This window comes from Sus scrofa, chromosome X, assembly GCF_054392235.1.
Source record: "Sus scrofa isolate SSC_HxYL_T2T_F1_AM1 chromosome X, Sscrofa_HxYL_maternal_Yorkshire_Landrace_v2.0, whole genome shotgun sequence".
Lineage (NCBI taxonomy): Eukaryota > Metazoa > Chordata > Mammalia > Artiodactyla > Suidae > Sus > Sus scrofa.
The window spans coordinates 121,600,105-121,618,384 of NC_139401.1; the positions used below are offsets into that span (position 1 = coordinate 121,600,105).

The 18,280-nt window shown below is 39.6% G+C and overlaps 1 protein-coding gene across 33 annotated transcripts in view; it reads right to left on the minus strand.

The window, feature by feature from the left end:
• Positions 1–18,280, minus strand: part of MAP7D3 (MAP7 domain containing 3) — a 71,202-nt gene that overhangs the window by 8,861 nt on the left and 44,061 nt on the right. For 29 of the 33 annotated variants that reach the window (XR_014834711.1, XR_014834714.1, XR_014834716.1 and 26 more), the window contains 2 exons: positions 2,236–2,368; positions 275–410 (listed from right to left, as the gene is read on the minus strand). Coding sequence is in view for 11 of the 33 variants with exons in the window: in XM_085006718.1 (XP_084862844.1) it covers positions 275–410; positions 2,236–2,368 (269 nt within the window). In the remaining 22 variants the exon portion in view is untranslated. Of the gene's footprint in view, positions 1–115; positions 411–2,235; positions 2,369–18,102; positions 18,253–18,280 lie in introns of those variants that run through there. The other 4 variants (XR_014834717.1, XR_014834715.1, XM_085006722.1 and 1 more) reach the window with 4 other exon arrangements.

An 18,280-nucleotide genomic window follows, 5' to 3' on the forward strand; every position in this document is an offset into this window, starting at 1 on the left:
CTATTTATGTAGAAAAACAAAAGAACTACTAATCTGTAATTTGTTGCTTTCTACTTTTTTTCCCCACTCGGAAAGCATTCTAGGATTCTGCCAAGGGGGGTTAAGAACGACTCACAGCGATATTGGGTAACAGCTAGATTGTCATGTGAAAATGCAAGCAGGGCATGCCACATCTGCTCATTTTCTTTCTTGGAGATACAGACTTTTGCTCTGGGCTTCAACTGAATTTTAGAATTTGGTTCTCATCCTTTGATCAAGCTTAGAGCCAGCAAACCTGGAGCTGTACATTCTGGTCTTGATTCTGACTTCCTTTCTTCTTTTCGAACTCCTTTGGTTGTTGCCCATCTTCAAATTTTGAGAACGCTTCTTCTTGGCCTTCATCCACTTTCTTTGTCATGTCTTTTATTTTTCTGATGACACAGAATATGTAAATAACTCTTAGTGTGTACATTTTTATAGGCAAAGTGCTTGTGTATAGTAATTCAATTTATATCAGACTCACCACATTTTCTGTGCTGTTACACGATTTGCATAATTTCACTTTTTTAAATGGGGAAACTAGCCCTTGGGAGTAGAAAAAGATTTCTATCAAGTAGTAGGCTATTTTGTGGCATCTTAAAACACAATTGCATGCACACGTACACATGTGTAATCACTCCCCAACTGTCATAGACATATTCTCACACCTATCTCACAGGAGGGTAGGAGAGGGAATTTAGAGGAGGGTCTGGTTGTGCTGTCTACAATGACCAGTATTCAGGGCCTTTAAAATGTTAAGTCAAGTCAGCTCTGTTTACATGAAGCAATGAATAATATTCTTCAAGTTACAGGGTTTTTTGTTATTCGCAATGTCTCCTCCCCTCTCCTAAACCCATACAAGGTACTTGGAAAACATGTGATTGTGATTGAATACAGGGGTTCCCACTGTGGCACAGTGGGTTAAGGATCCAGCATTGTCTCTGTGGGCCATGCAGGTTTGATCCAGTGGGTTAAAGGTCCAGCATTGCTATCACTGTGGTGTAGGTCACAGGTGTGGCGCAGCAGATTCGATCCCTGGCCTGTGAACTTCCATGTGCTGCAGGTATGCCTGCCCCCGCCCCGCCCGAAAAACAACCAAAAAGCCCACTTAATACTTAAATACAAAATCAGGACTATGCTTATTCATTGCAGGCAGTGGACAGAAGTTTATATTACACGGGCCACAAATCAAATGGGCCTTAAAATCAAGGATTAAGAAACCTTTAGATTGAGATGGAGTGCACCCAACTACCCAACTGTACAGGGTATTTGTGGCCATTGGAAACCTAGTAAAACACAAAAAAGTATCATTTCAAGTTCACAAATTGTTTTTTGGGGGTAACTTTTAAAAGAATTATTTTATTTTTTTTGGCCATTCCTGCAGCATGCAAAAGTTCCTGGGCCAGGGATTGAACCCACACCACAGCTATAATCACAGCAGTGACAGTGCTGGATTCTTTACCTGCTGAGCATGAGGGAACTCTGTTTTTGGGTAACTTTTTCTTCACACTTACCAAAAAAAAGTTTCAAGCAAAGCTGCTTTATTAGTTACTAACTCTGTGTGTGTGTGTGTGTGTGTGTGTGTGTGTATTATTTTTTATGAACTGTTCAAGGAGTGAATTCTGGACTTAAAAAATGTATAAAGAATGTCACTGGGGCAAATGGCAAAACTGGATTAGGAAATGATACATTTCCTGATTTTTGTTATCATACTGTGGTTATGTCAGAGAAAGCTTTTATTCCTAGGAAGCATACACGGAAGTATTTAGGAGGAAGGGTCATGATGTGTGCCACTTATTCTTGAACAGGTTTACACCTTCTAAGGTTACAAGAGACATTTGAAATGAAAGAAAAGGGGCGCCAGTGGAATGCCAACACAAACAGTCTTGTGTGATCACTCATGTGCTACTGCTGAGATCCAGGCCCCAGACATGTGCTCGGGTCTCTATGCATTTTCACAGCGCACCTTAACAGCCCATGACCCACAGGGACTAAAGAGGACCATACGCTCATGTACATGCCAGCCTGACGTCTGCTGGAAATGCTCCCCACGCTTATTTAGAAGGCAACGAGTCATTTCTGATTCATACTGAAGAAAAAGTCAGTTACCCTTTGAGAATTTATAATATACACATCTAACTTGAGGGTAAGTTTTGACTTTCAGAATTTGGGCCCCAGCCAACATTTATAGTATAGAAAGGATGATTTGGTGCCAACCTTTGTTCCATCTCTTTTTGTGGTCTTTCTTCCTCTTTTTCTTTTTGTTCACGAGCAACACGTCGTTTTTCTGCCAAAATTTTTGTTCCCTCCTTGGCATTCATAGGTCCTGGTGTGCTTTTATTACCAGACTCTAGTTTAAATTAACATATAAAACACTTAAGTTTAGGGAACTTACTGCCTCTAAGTCCAACAAAGAGGTGCAAGACAACCTACAATGTTAAAAAAAAAAAGCCAAACAGTACATCCATGATCTAAAATATATAAACTACAAGCGATTTATCAAAGAGATTTTAAAACTCCAACTCCCACCCCCCAACCCCACCCTGAGTAGTAGCATTTTGTTTCTTTTTAAAAGACTACAGGACTACTTGTTCCCAAATGAAATAATGTACTCCCACTATGGTATAACTGTTTTAAGATATCAGACTAAACTGCCCCTATGGAAAAAAAAAATATAAGATTAGGACATACTGAATACAGAGGAAGAAACAGCTGTGCATGGTCCAAATGAAGTGAATAAATCTTAAATACATGATTAAACAAAAATATATCCAGCATACATTTTGAAAATTGTGCATATCTACTAAATAATTAATAGTATGTTACTGTATTTGGTTGATAATAAATTGGCTAACTGTAGATAACCAAAGAAATCAAGACTATCAGTAAAACACAGTGACCACATGGAGGCATAATATTTAGTCCATGTGACTAATTACTTTAAATATACTACATACAAAAGTGAGACTTTTTAAGACATTAGGATTAATAATTTGTAATAAAAAGACTGTTTCTGTTACCAAAAAAAAAGTCACTGTGGAATTGCTTCAAAAAGTGAAATTCTGGAGTTCCTGTTGTGGCTTAGTGGGTTAAGAACCTGACATAGTGTCTGTGAGGACACAGGTTCACTCCCTGGCCTTGCTCAGTGGGTTAAGGATGTGGCATTGCCATGAGCTATGGTGTAGGTAGCAGATGAGACTTGGATCCAGTGTTGCTTGTGGCTGTGGGGTGGGCCAGAAGCTGCAGCTCTGATTTGACCCCTAGCCCAGGAACTTTCATATGCTGCAGGGGCAGCCCTAAAAAAGAAAAAAAAAAAGCAAAATTCCCTAGTATATTTAAAATTAAGTAATATACATGGATATTAAAAATGCATGTGATACAAAAAAATTAAACAGCAACATCTTTCATAAATAGATGCAAAAATTCTCAATGAAATATTAGCAAACCAAATCCAACAACACATAAAAAATAGCATACACTATAGTCAAGTTGGACTCATCCCAGGGTCACCCAAGGATGGTTCAACATATGCAAATAAATCTATGTGATACATCACAACAAAAGACAAAAACTACACAATCATCTCAACAGGTGCAAAAAAAAAGCATATGATAAAAAATTCAACATTCATTCATGATAAAAAACCCTGACTAAAGTGGATATAGAGGGAACATATCTCAACATAATAAAAGCTATTTATGATAACACCCACAGCCAACATAATACTCAACACTGAAAAGTTGAAAGCCTCCCTGCTAAAATATGGAACAAGACAAGGATGCTCACTCTCACCACTTTTATTAAACATAGTATTGGAAGTCCTAGTCACAGCAATCAGACAAACAAAAGAAATAAAAATCCAAATTGGGAGAGAAGAGGTAAAACTGTCACTATATACAGATGACATGATTCTATGCACAGAAAACCCACACAAGAATCCACACAAAAGCTACTGGAACTGATCAACAAATTCAGCAAAGTAGCAGGATATAAGATTAACATTAAGAAATTTGTTGCATTTCTTTCACTAACAATGAAATACCAGAAAGGGGAAGCAAAAAAAAACCCTTTTAAAAGCACATCAAAAAGAATAAAATACTTAGGAATAAACCTGACCAAGGAGATAAAAGACTCATATGCTGAGAACTGTAAAACACTGATAAAGGAAACTGAAGATGATTTAAAGAAATATAAAGCTATCCCATGCTCTTGGATTGGAAGAATTACTACTGTTCAGATGGCCATACTACCCAAGCAATCTACAGATTTAATGTGATCCCTATCAAATTACCCGTGATATATTTCACGGAACCAGAACAAATAATGCTAAAATCCACATAACCTAAAATCCATATATAACCGTAAAAGACCCAGAATTGCCAAAGCAATGCTGAGGAAAAAGATCAAAGCTGGAGACCTAACCCTCCCAGACTTCAGACAATACTACAAAACTATGTAATCAAAGGAGGATGGGGAGTTCCCGATGTGGCGCAGTGGTTAACGAATCCGACTAGGAACCATGAGGTTGCGGGTTCGGTCCCTGCCCTTGCTCAGTGGGTTAAAGATCTGGCGTTGCCGTGAGCTGTGGTGTAGGTTGCAGACGCGGCTCGGATCCCGCGTTGCTGTGGCTCTGGTGTAGGCCAGTGGCTACAGCTCCAATTGGACCCCTAGCCTGGGAATCTCCATATGCCGCGGGAGTGGGCCAAGAAATAGCAAAAAAAAAAAAAAAAAAAAAAGAGGATGGTATTGGCACATGCAGACATACAGATCACTGGAACATAAGCAAGAGCCCAGAAATAAATCCATACACCTATGGTCAATCAATCTTCAACAAAGGAGGGAAGAAATTACGGTGGAGAAAAGACAGTCTCTTTGGCAAGTAGTACTGGGAAAACTGGACAGCTACATGTAAAAGAATGAAATTAAAACATTCTCTGTATGTGTAACTGGGTCACCATGCTGTACAGTAGAAAACTGACAGAACACTGTAAACCAGCTAAAATGGAAAAAAATAAAAATTATAAAAATAACAACAAACATTCCCTAATACCATACACAAAAATAAACTCAAAATGCATTAAAGACTTAAATATAAGACATGACACCATAAAACTCCTTAGAAGTGAACACAGGCAAAATATTCTGACATAAATTGTACCAATGTTTTATTAGATCAGTCTCCCAAGGTAATAGAAATAAAAACAAAAATAAACAAATGGGACCTACTCAAATTTCTAGCAAAGGAAACCATAAAAAAAAAGAAAAGACAACCTATGGAATGGGAGAAAATAGCTGCAATTGATGCACACAACGAGGGCTTAATTTCCAAAATATATAAAAAGGAAGAGAAGAGCTACTCCACAGAGAAAGGAGCACTTGAGAAAACATAGCAGAGGAGACAGGATATTAAGATGGCAGAGCAGAAGGACTGGGGCTCACCTTCTCTCATGAAGACAACAAAACTACAGCCAATTGCTGAACAACCATCAACACAACAGACTGGAAACTACCAAAGAAGTTATTCTACACCAAAAGACAAAGAAGAAGCCACATCGAGATGGCAGGAGGGGCACCTATGTGATATAAGCAATCCCATACCTGCCAGGTGGGCAACCCACAGACTGGAAAGGTTCATGCACAGGAGTGAGAGTTCCAACCTCAGGTCAGGTTCCCACGTGTGGGGGTCTGGCATTGGGAGGAGAAGCCCCCGGAGCATTTGGCATTGAAGGCCAGCAGGGCTTGTACACAGAAGCTCCACAGGACTGGGGGAAACAAAGAATGCACTCTTGAAGGGCACACATGAGTTTTCATGTGCCCTGGGTCCCAGGGCAAAGCAGACACTCCATAAGAACCGGGTCAGACCAACCTGCAGATCTCAGAGGATCTCCTGGGAAAACAGGAGGCAACTGTGGTTCATTGTGGGGGAAGGGCATTGGAGGCAAAGGTCTCGGGAATAATCATCAGCATGAACTCCCCTGGAGGTGGCCATTTTGGAAAAATCTGGTCCCACCCATCAGGGCTGAGAAGCCCTAAGCCAAACAACAAACCATGTGGGAACACAGCCCCACCCATCAGCAAACGGGCTGTCTAAAGACCTCCTAGGCACATATTTGCCTCTAACCACACCTAGAGACAAAGCCACACCCACCAGAGGGATAAGAATCCCCCCCCACGCGCCCCCACAGTTGGGCAGGCACCGGTCCCTCTTATCAGGAAGCCTGCAGCAAGCTCCCATACTAATTTCAGCTATAAGCAGGCAGACGTCAGAAGCAAGAAAGGCTACAACCCTATTGCCTGCAATAAGGAGATGACAAACAAAAGCTATACAAAATGAAAAGGCAGAGAATTATGAAGCAGATAAAGGAACAAGAAAAAAATCCCAGAAAAGCAGCTAAGTAATCTGGACATTAGCAACCTCCATGAAAAAGACTTTAGACTAAATTTAGTGAAGATGATTTAAAATCTTGGAAATAAATGGGAGGCAAAGACTCATAAATTATAAGAAACACTGAACAAAGAAATAAAAGATTTAAAGATTAAGCACAGAGTTCCCATTGTGGTGCAGCAGAATCAAATCCAACTAGGAACCATGAGGTCACGGGTTCGATCCCTGGCCTTGCTCAGTGGGTTAAGGATCCGGCATTGCCATGAGCTGTGGTGTAGGTCGCAGACGTGGCTCAGATCTGGTGTTGCTGTGGCTCTGGTGTAGGCCGGTGGCTACAGCTCCGATTAGACCCCTAGCCTGGGAACCTCCATATGCCGTGGGTATGGCCCTAAAAAGCAAAAAAAAAAAAAAAAAAAAAAAGAAAGAAGAAAAGTAGTCATTATAAACCTGGGTAGATTGACTAACAGCTGAATCATTTTTAAATATGCACACAAATTCTTTAACCCTCTTCCCTTCAAAAGGTAGAGCCTCAGTGGTTAATGAATCCGACTAGGAACCATGAGGTTGCGGGTTTGATCCCTGGCCTTGCTCAGTGGGTTGAGGATCCGGCATTGCCATGAGCTGTGGTGTAGGTCGCAGACGTGGCTCAGATCTGGTGTTGCTGTGGCTCTGGTGTAGGCCGGTGGCTACAGCTCCGATTAGACCCCTAGCCTGGGAACCTCCATATGCCGTGGGTATGGCCCTAAAAAGCAAAAAAAAAAAAAAAAAAAAAAGAAAGAAGAAAAGTAGTCATTATAAACCTGGGTAGATTGACTAACAGCTGAATCATTTTTAAATATGCACACAAATTCTTTAACCCTCTTCCCTTCAAAAGGTAGAGCCTCAGTGGTTAATGAATCCGACTAGGAACCATGAGGTTGCGGGTTTGATCCCTGGCCTTGCTCAGTGGGTTGAGGATCCGGCATTGCCATGAGCTGTGGTGTAGGTCGCAGACGTGGCTCAGATCTGGTGTTGCTGTGGCTCTGGTGTAGGCCGGTGGCTACAGCTCCGATTAGACCCCTAGCCTGGGAACCTCCATATGCCGTGGGTATGGCCCTAAAAAGCAAAAAAAAAAAAAAAAAAAAAAGAAAGAAGAAAAGTAGTCATTATAAACCTGGGTAGATTGACTAACAGCTGAATCATTTTTAAATATGCACACAAATTCTTTAACCCTCTTCCCTTCAAAAGGTAGAGCCTCAGTGGTTAATGAATCCGACTAGGAACCATGAGGTTGCGGGTTTGATCCCTGGCCTTGCTCAGTGGGTTGAGGATCCGGCATTGCCATGAGCTGTGGTGTAGGTCGCAGACAGACGTGGCTGAGATCTGGCGTTGCTGTGGCTGTGGTGTAGGCCGGTGGCTACAGATCTGATTAGACCCCTACCCTGGGAACCTCTATATGCTGCGGGTGTGGCCCTAAAAAGGACAAAAGACAAAAGAAAAAGAAAAGATTAAGCAGGCAGATATGCAAAATATAATAACTGAAAAAAAATCTCTAAAAGGAACCAATGGCAGAATATAGGAGGCAGAAGAATGATTAAGCGAGGTGGAAGACAAGACTGATGGAAAGCACTGAGGCAAAAGAGAAAAAAGTCTGAAAAGAAATTAATATAGTCTCAGAGAATGCTGGGACAACTTTAAATGCACCAACATCCACATTATAGGGGAACCAGAAGGAGAAGAGAGAAAGAGCCAGAAAAAATATTTGAAGAGATAATGGCCAAAAACTTCCCTAACATGGGAAAAGAATCACTCACTCAAGTCCAGGAAGCAAAACAAGTACCATATAAAATAAACCCAAGGAGGAACACCATGAGACACATATTAATCGAACTGACCAAAAGTAAAAACAAAGAGAAAATATTGAAAGAAGCTAAAGTGGAGTTCCCCTTATGGTGCAGTGGAAAGAAATCCAACTAGTATCCTTGAGGATGTGGGTTTGATCTCTGGCCTCGCTCAGTGGGTCAGGGATCTGGCATTGCCGTGAGCTATGGTGTAGGTCACAGACACACGGCTCGGATCCTGTGTTGCTGTGGCTGTGGGGTAGGCCAGCAGCTGCAGCAGCTCTGATTCAACTCCTAGCCTGGAAACATCCATATGCTGCTGGTGTGGCCATAAAATAAAAATAGCAAGCAAGCTAGGGAAAAGGAACAAATGACATACAAAGGAATGCCAATAAGGTGATAGGCTGATTTTTGAGCAGAAACTCTACAGGCCAGAAGGGGGTGGCATGATATACTTAAAGTGATGAAAAGCAAAAAACCTCCAACCAAGAATACTCTACCCAGCAAGGCTCTCATTCACATTTGAAGCAGAAATCAAAAGTTTTACAGATAAGCAAAGGTTAAGAGAACTCAGCACCACTAGGGAAAACTGGACAGCCACATGGAAAGAATGAAATTAGAACACTCCCTAACACCATACACAAAAATAAACTCCAAATGGATTAAAGACCTAGATATAAGACCAGACACTATCAAACTCCTAGAGGAAAACATAGGCCAAACACTCTCTGACATAAACGACAGCAACATCTTCTCAGATCCACCTATCAGAGTATTGACAATAAAAAGAAAAATAAACAAATGGGACCTACTCAAACTTCAAAGTTTCTGCACAGCAAAGGAAACCCTAAACAACACAAAAAGACAACCCACAGAATGGGAGAAAATCTTTGCAAATGAATCGACAGACAAGGGATTAATCTCCAAAATTTATAAACAACTTCTGCAGCTCCATACCAAAAAAACAAACAACCCTATCAAAAAATGGGCAGAAGATCTAAACAGACAGTTCTCCAAAAAAGACATACAGATGGCCGAGAAACACATGAAAAGATGTTCAACATCACTCATTATTAGAGACATGCAAATCAAAACCACTCTGAGGTACCACCTTACACCAGCCAGAATGGCCATCATGCAAAAGTCTACAAACAATAAGTGCTGGAGAGGGTGTGGAGAAAAAGGAACCCTAGTACACTGTTGGTGGGATTGTCAATTGGTGCAACCACTGTGGAAAACAGCATGGAGATTCCTCAGAAAACTAAACATAGAACTACCATTTGATCCAGCAAGCCCACTCCTGGACATCTATCCAGAGAAAACCATGACTCGCAAAGACACATGTACTCCAATGTTCATTGCAGCACTATTTACAATAGCCAAGACATGGAAACACCCTAAATGTCCATCGACAGAGGAGTGGATCAAGAAGATGTGGTACATATACACAAGAATATTACTCAGCCATCAAAAAGAATGAAGTACCAGCATTTTTAGCAACATGGATGGACCTAGAAACTATCATGCTAAGTGAAGTCAGCCATACAATGAGACACCAACATCCAATGCTTTCACTGACATGTGGAATCTGAAAAAAGGACAGACGGAACTTCTCTGCAGAACAGATGCTGACTCACAGACATTGAAAAACTTATGGTCTCCAAAGGAGACCGTTTGGGGGGTGGGGGGATATGCTTGGGCTGTGGGATGGAAATCCTGTGAAATCAGATTGTTATGATCATTATACAACTACAGATGTGATAAATTCATTTGAGTAATAAAAAAATGAAAAAAAAATAAAAGAATTCAGCACCACTAAACCAGATTTACAACAAATACTAAAGGAACTTCTCTAGGTGGAAAATAAAACAAAAAAAATTACAAATGACAAAACTCATGGTAAATGCATACATATAGTAAAGGTAGGAAATCATCCACATACAAATATGCTACCAAACCCAGAAATCCTGAGGAGGGTATAAATGAAGGATACTGGAGATGCATTTGCAATTAAGAGACTAGCAACTTAAAACAATCGTGTGTGTGTGTGTGTGTGTGTGTGTGTGTGTGTGTGTGTGAGACACACACACACACTCCTATATCAAAACTTCATGCTAACTGCAAACAAAAAATCTACAAAAGGAGTTCCCATCATGGCCCAGAATAAACAAATCTGATTAGGAACCATGAAGTTGTGGTTTCGACTTCTGGCCTTGCTCAGTAGGTTAAGGATCCGATGTTGTTGTGAGCTCTTGTGTAGGTCACAGACATGGCTTGGATCCCCCATGGCAGTGTCTATGGCATAGGCCAGCAGCTGCAGCTCCGATTCAACCTCTATCCTGGGAACCTCCATGTGCCACAGGTGTGGCCCTAAAAAGCAAAAAAAAGAAAAAAAAATATACACACACACACACACACACATACATACACATATACAATAGGGACACACACAAATAGGAAAAAGAAAATCAAATACAACATAAAGATAGTCATCAAACCACAATAGAAGAGAACAAGAGAAGAAAAAAAGACCATAAAAAAAATCCAAAACAATTAACAAAATGGCAATAAGATGGAGTTCCCGTCGTGGCACAGTGGTTAACGAATCCGACTAGGAACAATGGGGTTGCAGGTTCGGTCCCTGCCCTTGCTCAGTGGGTTAGTGATCCGGCGTTGCCGTGAGCTGTGGTGTAGGTTGCAGATGCGGCTTGGATCCCGCGTTGCTGTGGCTCTGGCATAGGCCAGTGGCTACAGCTCCGATTCGACCCCTAGCCTGGGAACCTCCATATGCCGAGGGAGCGGCCCAAGAAATAGCAAAAAGACCAAAAAAAAAAAAAAAAAAAAAGGCAATAAGAGCATACATATCAATAATTACCTTACATGTAAATGGACTAAATGACCCAACCAAAAGACATAGACTAGCTGAATGCATACAAAAACAAGACCCATTTATATGCCATCTTCAAGAGAACTACTTCAGTTCTAGGGACACGTTTAAACTGAAAGTGAGAGGATGGAAGAAAATATTCCATGGAAATGAAAATCAAAAGAAAGCTGGAGTAGCAATATTCAGACAAAACAGACCTTAAAATAATGTTATAAGAGACAAAGGACATTACATAATAATCAAAGGATCAATCCAACAAGAAGACTGTAAATATATATGCACCCAACATAGGATCATCTCAATATATAAGGCATCTGCTAAGAGCCTTAAAAGGAGAAACTGACAACAACACAATAATAGTGGAGGACTTTTAACACTTCACTTACAGCAATGGACAGAGCATCCAGAAAGAAAAATCAGCAAGGAAACAGAGGCCCTAAGTGATGCATTAGACCAGATGGATTTAATGGATATTTATAGAATATTCCATCCAAAACCAGCAGAACAAAAACCACGTTCTTCTCAAGTGCACACAGAACATTCTCTAGGATAGATCATATTCTGGGCCACAAATCAAGCCTTGGTAAATTTAAGAAAATTGAAATCACATCAATTATCTTTTCCAACCACAATGCTATAAGACTAGAAATCAACAAGGAAAAAAACTGCAAAAAACACAAACACGTGGAGACTAAACAACATGCTATGAAACAACCCATGGATCACTGAAGATATCAAAGAGGAAATTAAAAAATACCTAGAAGCAAATGACAACAAAGACACAACAATCCAAAACCTATGGGACTCAGCAAAAGCAGTTCTAAGAGGGAAGTTTATAGCAATACAAGCCTACCTCTGGAAACAAGAAAAATCTCATATAAACAATCTAACTTTATGCCTAATGAGACTAAAGAAGAACAGACAAAACCCAAAGTTAGCAGAAGGAAAGAAATCATAAAGATTGGAGCAAAAATAAATGAAACAGAAAGAAAACCATAGAAAAGATCAATGAAACTAAAAGCTGGTTCTTTGAAAAGATCAACAAAATTGATAAACCCTTAGCCAGACTCATCAAGAAAAAAGAGACGACTCAAATCAATAAAATTAGAAATGAAAAAGGAGAAGTTACAATGGACATCACAGAAATACAAAGGATCGTAAGAGACTACTACAAGCAACTATATGCCAATAAAATGGGCAACCTAAAAGAAACAGACAAATTCTTAGTAAAGTACAATCTTCTAAGACTAAACCAAAAACAAATAGAAAAGATGGACTAATCACAAGTACTAAAATTGAAACTCTGATTTAAAAACTTCCAACAGGGAGTTCCCGTCGTGGCACAGTGGTTAACGAATCCGACTAGGAACCATAAGGTTGTGGGTTCAGTCCCTGCCCTTGCTCAGTGGGTTAATGATCCGGCGTTGCCGTGAGCTGTGGTGTAGGTCGCAGACGCGGCTCGGATCCCGCATTGCTGTGGCTCTGGCGTAGGCCGGTGGCTACAGTTCCGATTCGACCCCTAGCCTGGGAACCTCCATATGCCATGGGAGTGGCCCAAGAAATAGCAAAAAGACAAAATAAATAAATAAATAAATAAATAAAAACTTCCAACAAACAAAAGTCTAAGACCAGATGGGTTCACAGGTGAAGTCTATCAAAAATTTAGAGAAGCATTAACACCTATCCTCCTGAAAACTATTCCAAAACGTTGCAGAGGAAGGAAGGCTCTACTACCAAACTCATTCTATGAGGCCACCATCACCCTGATACCAAAACCAAAGATACCACAAAAAAGAAAATTACAGGCCAATATCACTGATGAACATAGATGCAAAAATCCTCAACAAAATACTAGCAAACTGAATCTGGCAATACATTACAAGGATTGCACACCATGATCAAGTGGGATTTATCCCAGGGACGCAAGGCTTCCTCTATATCCGCAAATCAATCAGTGTGATACACCACATTAACAAACTGAAGAATTAAAACCATATGATCCTCTCAACAGACACAGAAAAACCTTTTGGCAAAAACCAACACCAATTTCTGACAAAAACCCTCAAGAAAGTGGGCAAAGAGGGAACCTACCTCAACATAATAAAGGCCATATATGACAAACCCATAGCTAACTAACATCATTCTCAATGGTGAAAAGCTGAAAGAATTCCCACTAAGATCAGGAACAAGACATGGATGTCCTCTCTTGCCACCACTATTCAACATAGTTTTGGAAGTCCTAGCCATGGCAATCAGAGAACAAGAAGAAAGAAAAGGAATCCAAATTGGAAAGGAAGAAGTAAAACCATCACTGTTTGCAGATGACGTGATACTACACCTAGAAAATGCTAAAGATGCTACCAGAAAACTGTTCAGAGCTCATCAATGAATTTGGTAAAGTTGCAGGATACAAAATTAATACACAGAAATCGACTACATTTCTATATACTAACAATGAAAGATCAGAAAGAGAAATTAGGGAAACAATCCCATTTACTATCACATCAAAAACAAATAAGTAAATAAAATACCTAGGAATAAACCTACCTAAAGAGTCAAAAGACCTGTACTCTTAAAACAAAAAGACGTTGATGAAAGCAATCAAAGATGACACAAACAGATGGAAATATATACCATGGTCTTGGGTTGGAAGAATCAATATTGTCAAAATGACTATACTACTCAAGGCAATGTACAGATTCAGTGCAATTCCCTATAAAATTTCCAATGGCATTTTTCACAGAACTATAACAAAATATTTTGAAGTTTCTTTGGAAACACAAAAGACCCAGAAGAGCCAAAGCCATCCTGAGGAAGAAAAATGAGCTGGAGGAATCAGGCTCCCCGACTTCAGACTATACTACAAAGCTAGAAAACAATATGGTACTGGCACAAAAACAGAATTATAGATCAGTGGAACAGGATAGAAAGTCCAGAATTAAACCCACACACCTATGGTCAATTAATCTATGACAAAGGAGGCAAGGACATACAATCAAGTAAAAACAGTCCCTTCAATAAGTGGTGCGGGGAAAACTGGACAGCTACATGTAAAAGAATGAAATTAGAAATGCTCTCTAATACCATTCGTAAAAATAAACTCAAAATGGATTAAAGAACTAAATGTAAGACCAGATACTATAAAACTCTTAGAGGAAAACACAGGCTGAACACTCTCTGACATAAACCTCAGCAACATCTTCTCAGATCCACCTTCCAGAGTAATGACAATAAAAACAAACAATGGGACCTAATTAAACTGAAAAGTTTTTGCACGGCAAAGGAAACCCTAAACAAAATGAAAAGACCACCCACAGAATGGGAGAAAATACTTACAAATGCAAATGAAGCAACTGACAAGGGATTAATCCCCCAAATATATAAACACCTCCTGCAGCTCAATATTAAAAAAAAAAAAATCAAAAAATGTGCAGGGAGTTCCCTTCGTGGCTTGGCAATTAACAAACCCAACAAGGATCCCTGAGGATGCGGGTTTGATCCCTGGCCTCACTCACTGGGTTAAGGATCTGGCATTGCCGTGAGCTGTGATGTAGGTCGCAGAAGCAGCTCTGATCCCGCATTGCTGTGGCTGTGGCATAGGCCAGTGGCTGTAGCTCCAATTCAACCCCTAGCCTGGGAACGTCCATGTGTCACAGGTGTGGCCCTAAAAAACAAAACAAAACAAAAAAATGTGCATAAGATCTAAATAGACAATTCTCCAAAGAATACATACATGGCAAAAAAAAAAAAAAACCCACATGAAAAGATATTCAACATCACTAATTATTAGAGAAATGCAAAGCAAAACTACTATGAGGTATCACCTTATACTGGCCAGAATGGCCATCATCAAAAAGTCTACAAATAAGTGCTGGAGAGGTTGTGGAGAAAAGGGAACCCTCTTACACTACTGGTGGGAATGTAAATTGGTGCAACCACTGTGAAAACAGTATGGAGATTCCTCAAAAAACTAAAAAGAGAATTATATGATCCAGCAATCCCACTCCTGGGCATCTATCCAAAGAAAAACACGGCTAGAAAAGATACATGCACCCCAATGCTCATTGAAGCACTATATACAATAGCCAAGACCTGGATGCAACCTAAATGCCCATCAACAGAGGAGCAGATAATGAAGATGTGGTACATATATACAATGGATTATTATTCAGCCATAAAAAAGAATGAAATAATGGCATTTGCAGCAACATGGGTGGACCTAGAAATTATCATGCTTAGTCAGCGAGACACAAACATCAAATGCTATCATGTATATGTGGAATCTAAAAAAAAGGATCCAATGAACTTATTTGTAGAACAGGAACACACTCACAGATTTTGAAAAACTATGGTTACCAAAGGAGACAAGTTGGCGGAGGAGGGATGGACTGGGATTTGGGATGGAAATGTTCTAAAAATCAGGCTGTGATGACAGTACAACTATAAATGTAATAAAATTCATTGAATTAAAAAACTAAACAACTCATGCAACTCAACAACAAAAAACCAATCATCCCAGTTGAAAAATTAGGAGAAGACCTAAACAGACATTTCTCCAAAGAAGACAGATGGATGGCCAAAAAAACACATGAAAAAATGTTCAACATCACTCATTATTAGAGAAATGTAAATCAAACCACTATAAGGTACTACCTTACACCAGCCAGAATGGCCATCATGCAAAAGTCTACAAACAATAAGTGCTGGAGAGGGTGTATTACACTGTTGGTGGGATTGTACATTGGTGCAACCACTGTGGAAAACAGCATGGAGATTCCTCAGAAAACTAAACATAGAACTCCCACTTGATACGGCAATCCCACTCCTGGGCATCTATCCAGAGAAAACAAGGACTTGCAAAGACACCTGTACTCCAATGTTCATTGCAGCACTATGTGCAATAGCCAAGACATGGAAACAACCTAACCGTCCATCAAAAGAGGAGTGGATCCAGAAGATGTGGTACATATACACAATGGAATATGACTCAGCCATTAAAAGGAACGAAATACTGGCATTTTTAGCAACATGGATGGACCTAGAAATTATCATGCTAAGTTTAGGGTCTGATAGAATATTTCATGTGTATTACAGTGGTATTCATATGCTATGTCTCTAAACTTTATTTTCAAAAGCTTAAGGCCCAAATATAAACTTCTCTGGAATAATAAAAAAAAAAAAGAAATTATCATGCTAAGTGAAGTCAGCCATACAATGAGACACCAACATCCAATGCTTTCACTGACATGTGGAATCTGAAAAAAGGACAGACGGAACTTCTCTGCAGAACAGATGCTGACTCACAGACATTGAAAAACTTATGGTTTCTAAAGGAGACCGTTTGGGGGGTGGGGGGATATGCTAGGGTTGTGGGACGGAAATCCTATAAAACTGGATTGTGATGACCATCATACAACTATAAATGTAGTAAACTCATTGAGTAATAAAAAAATGCAAAAAAATAAAATAAAATAAAAAAATCCCAGGCCCTGACCAGAAGAAGGAGGCACTCTAGGAAAGAGAAACCAGAGAAGGTAAAAGACTGAAAAAGTATGTTCATGTTTATAAGAAACACTAAGATGCTGATGGGGCTCTTAACTGCGCTTACAGACTAAAAGCAGGCAATTGTGTCCAAAATCAGCTCTGTGCCAATGTCTAGGGTCCGGAGAGAATGGGTGATAGTGTTGGGGGCTGCTAGGGCCCTGGGAGAGTCTCTGAGGGTAGAATTTCTATATCAGGTGGAAGTAAGTAGCTCCTGGTGAGGACAGGGCTTGCTCTGGTGGGGTAGTAGATTCCAATCCTTAAAGCTGAATATCACCTATTTGCTTCCCCTCTTGCCTCATAGAAAAAAATAAAACAAAATTTGATTTCTTTTTTTAATCAGCTCACAAAACAGCTAAAAAAAAGTTAAACAACTCATGGAACTCAACAACAAAAGAACAATCATCCCAATTGAAAAATTGGGAGAAGAACTAAACAGACATTTCTCCAAAGACGACAGATGGATGGCCAAAAAAAAACACATGAAAAGATACTCAACAGCACTACTTATCAGAGAAACGCAAATCAAAACTACAATGAGCTACCACTTCACACCAGTCAGAATAGCCATCATCAAAAAGTCGACAAACAAGTGCCAGAAAGCGTATGGAGAAAAAGGAACCCTCGTACATTGTTGGTGGCAATATAAATTGGTACAATCACTATGGAAAGTGGTATGGAGGTTCCTCAGAAAACTGAAAATTGAATTAATATATGATCCAGCCATCCCACTCTTGGGCACATATTTGGAGAAAATTCTAATGTGAAAAGATACATGCACCCCAATGTTCACAGCAGTGCTATTTACAATAGGAAAGACATGGAAGCAACCAAATGCCCATCAACAGATAAATGGATAAAGAGGATGTGGTATATAGCTATATATATATATATATACACACACACACATACATATAATGGAATACTCATCCATAAAAAAAGAATGAAATAATGTCATTTGCAGCAAGATGGATGGATCTAGAGATTATCATACTAAGTCAAAGATAAATGTCATATGATATTTATATGTGGAATCTAAAATATGACAAAAATGAACTTATTTATAAAACAGAAACAGACTCACAAACACAGAAAACAAATTTATAGTTACCAAAGAGGAATGATGAGGGAGGCATAAATTATGAGTTTGGGGTTAGCAGATACAAAGTACTATACATAAAACAGATAAACAATAAGGTCCTACTGTACTGCACAGGGAACTATATTCGATACTTATAATAACCTATAATGGAATAGAATATGAAAAATTATATATATAAATAACTGAATTAATTTTCTGTACAGCAGAAAGTAATACAACATTGTAAATCAACTATACTTCAATTAAAAAAAAAAAAGAATGCGTGCAATAGGCAAGATACCAATATGGTACTTTCAAGAACTCACATACCGACCTGACACGTTATGGCCTATGTATGAAAGTGCCTTACGGTTTCTGATTTCTGCTTATCCACGAATGGCCAGATGTGCTCTCTCTAAGGATGGAAAATATCTTAGGGCATCTACGACCAGAGCTGGAAGGAACTTCAGGCATCACCTAGACCTCGGTATTCATCCAACCCGTACTTCTAACATCCGTTCTAAAAATGAGGGTAAGAAAGAAGTTCC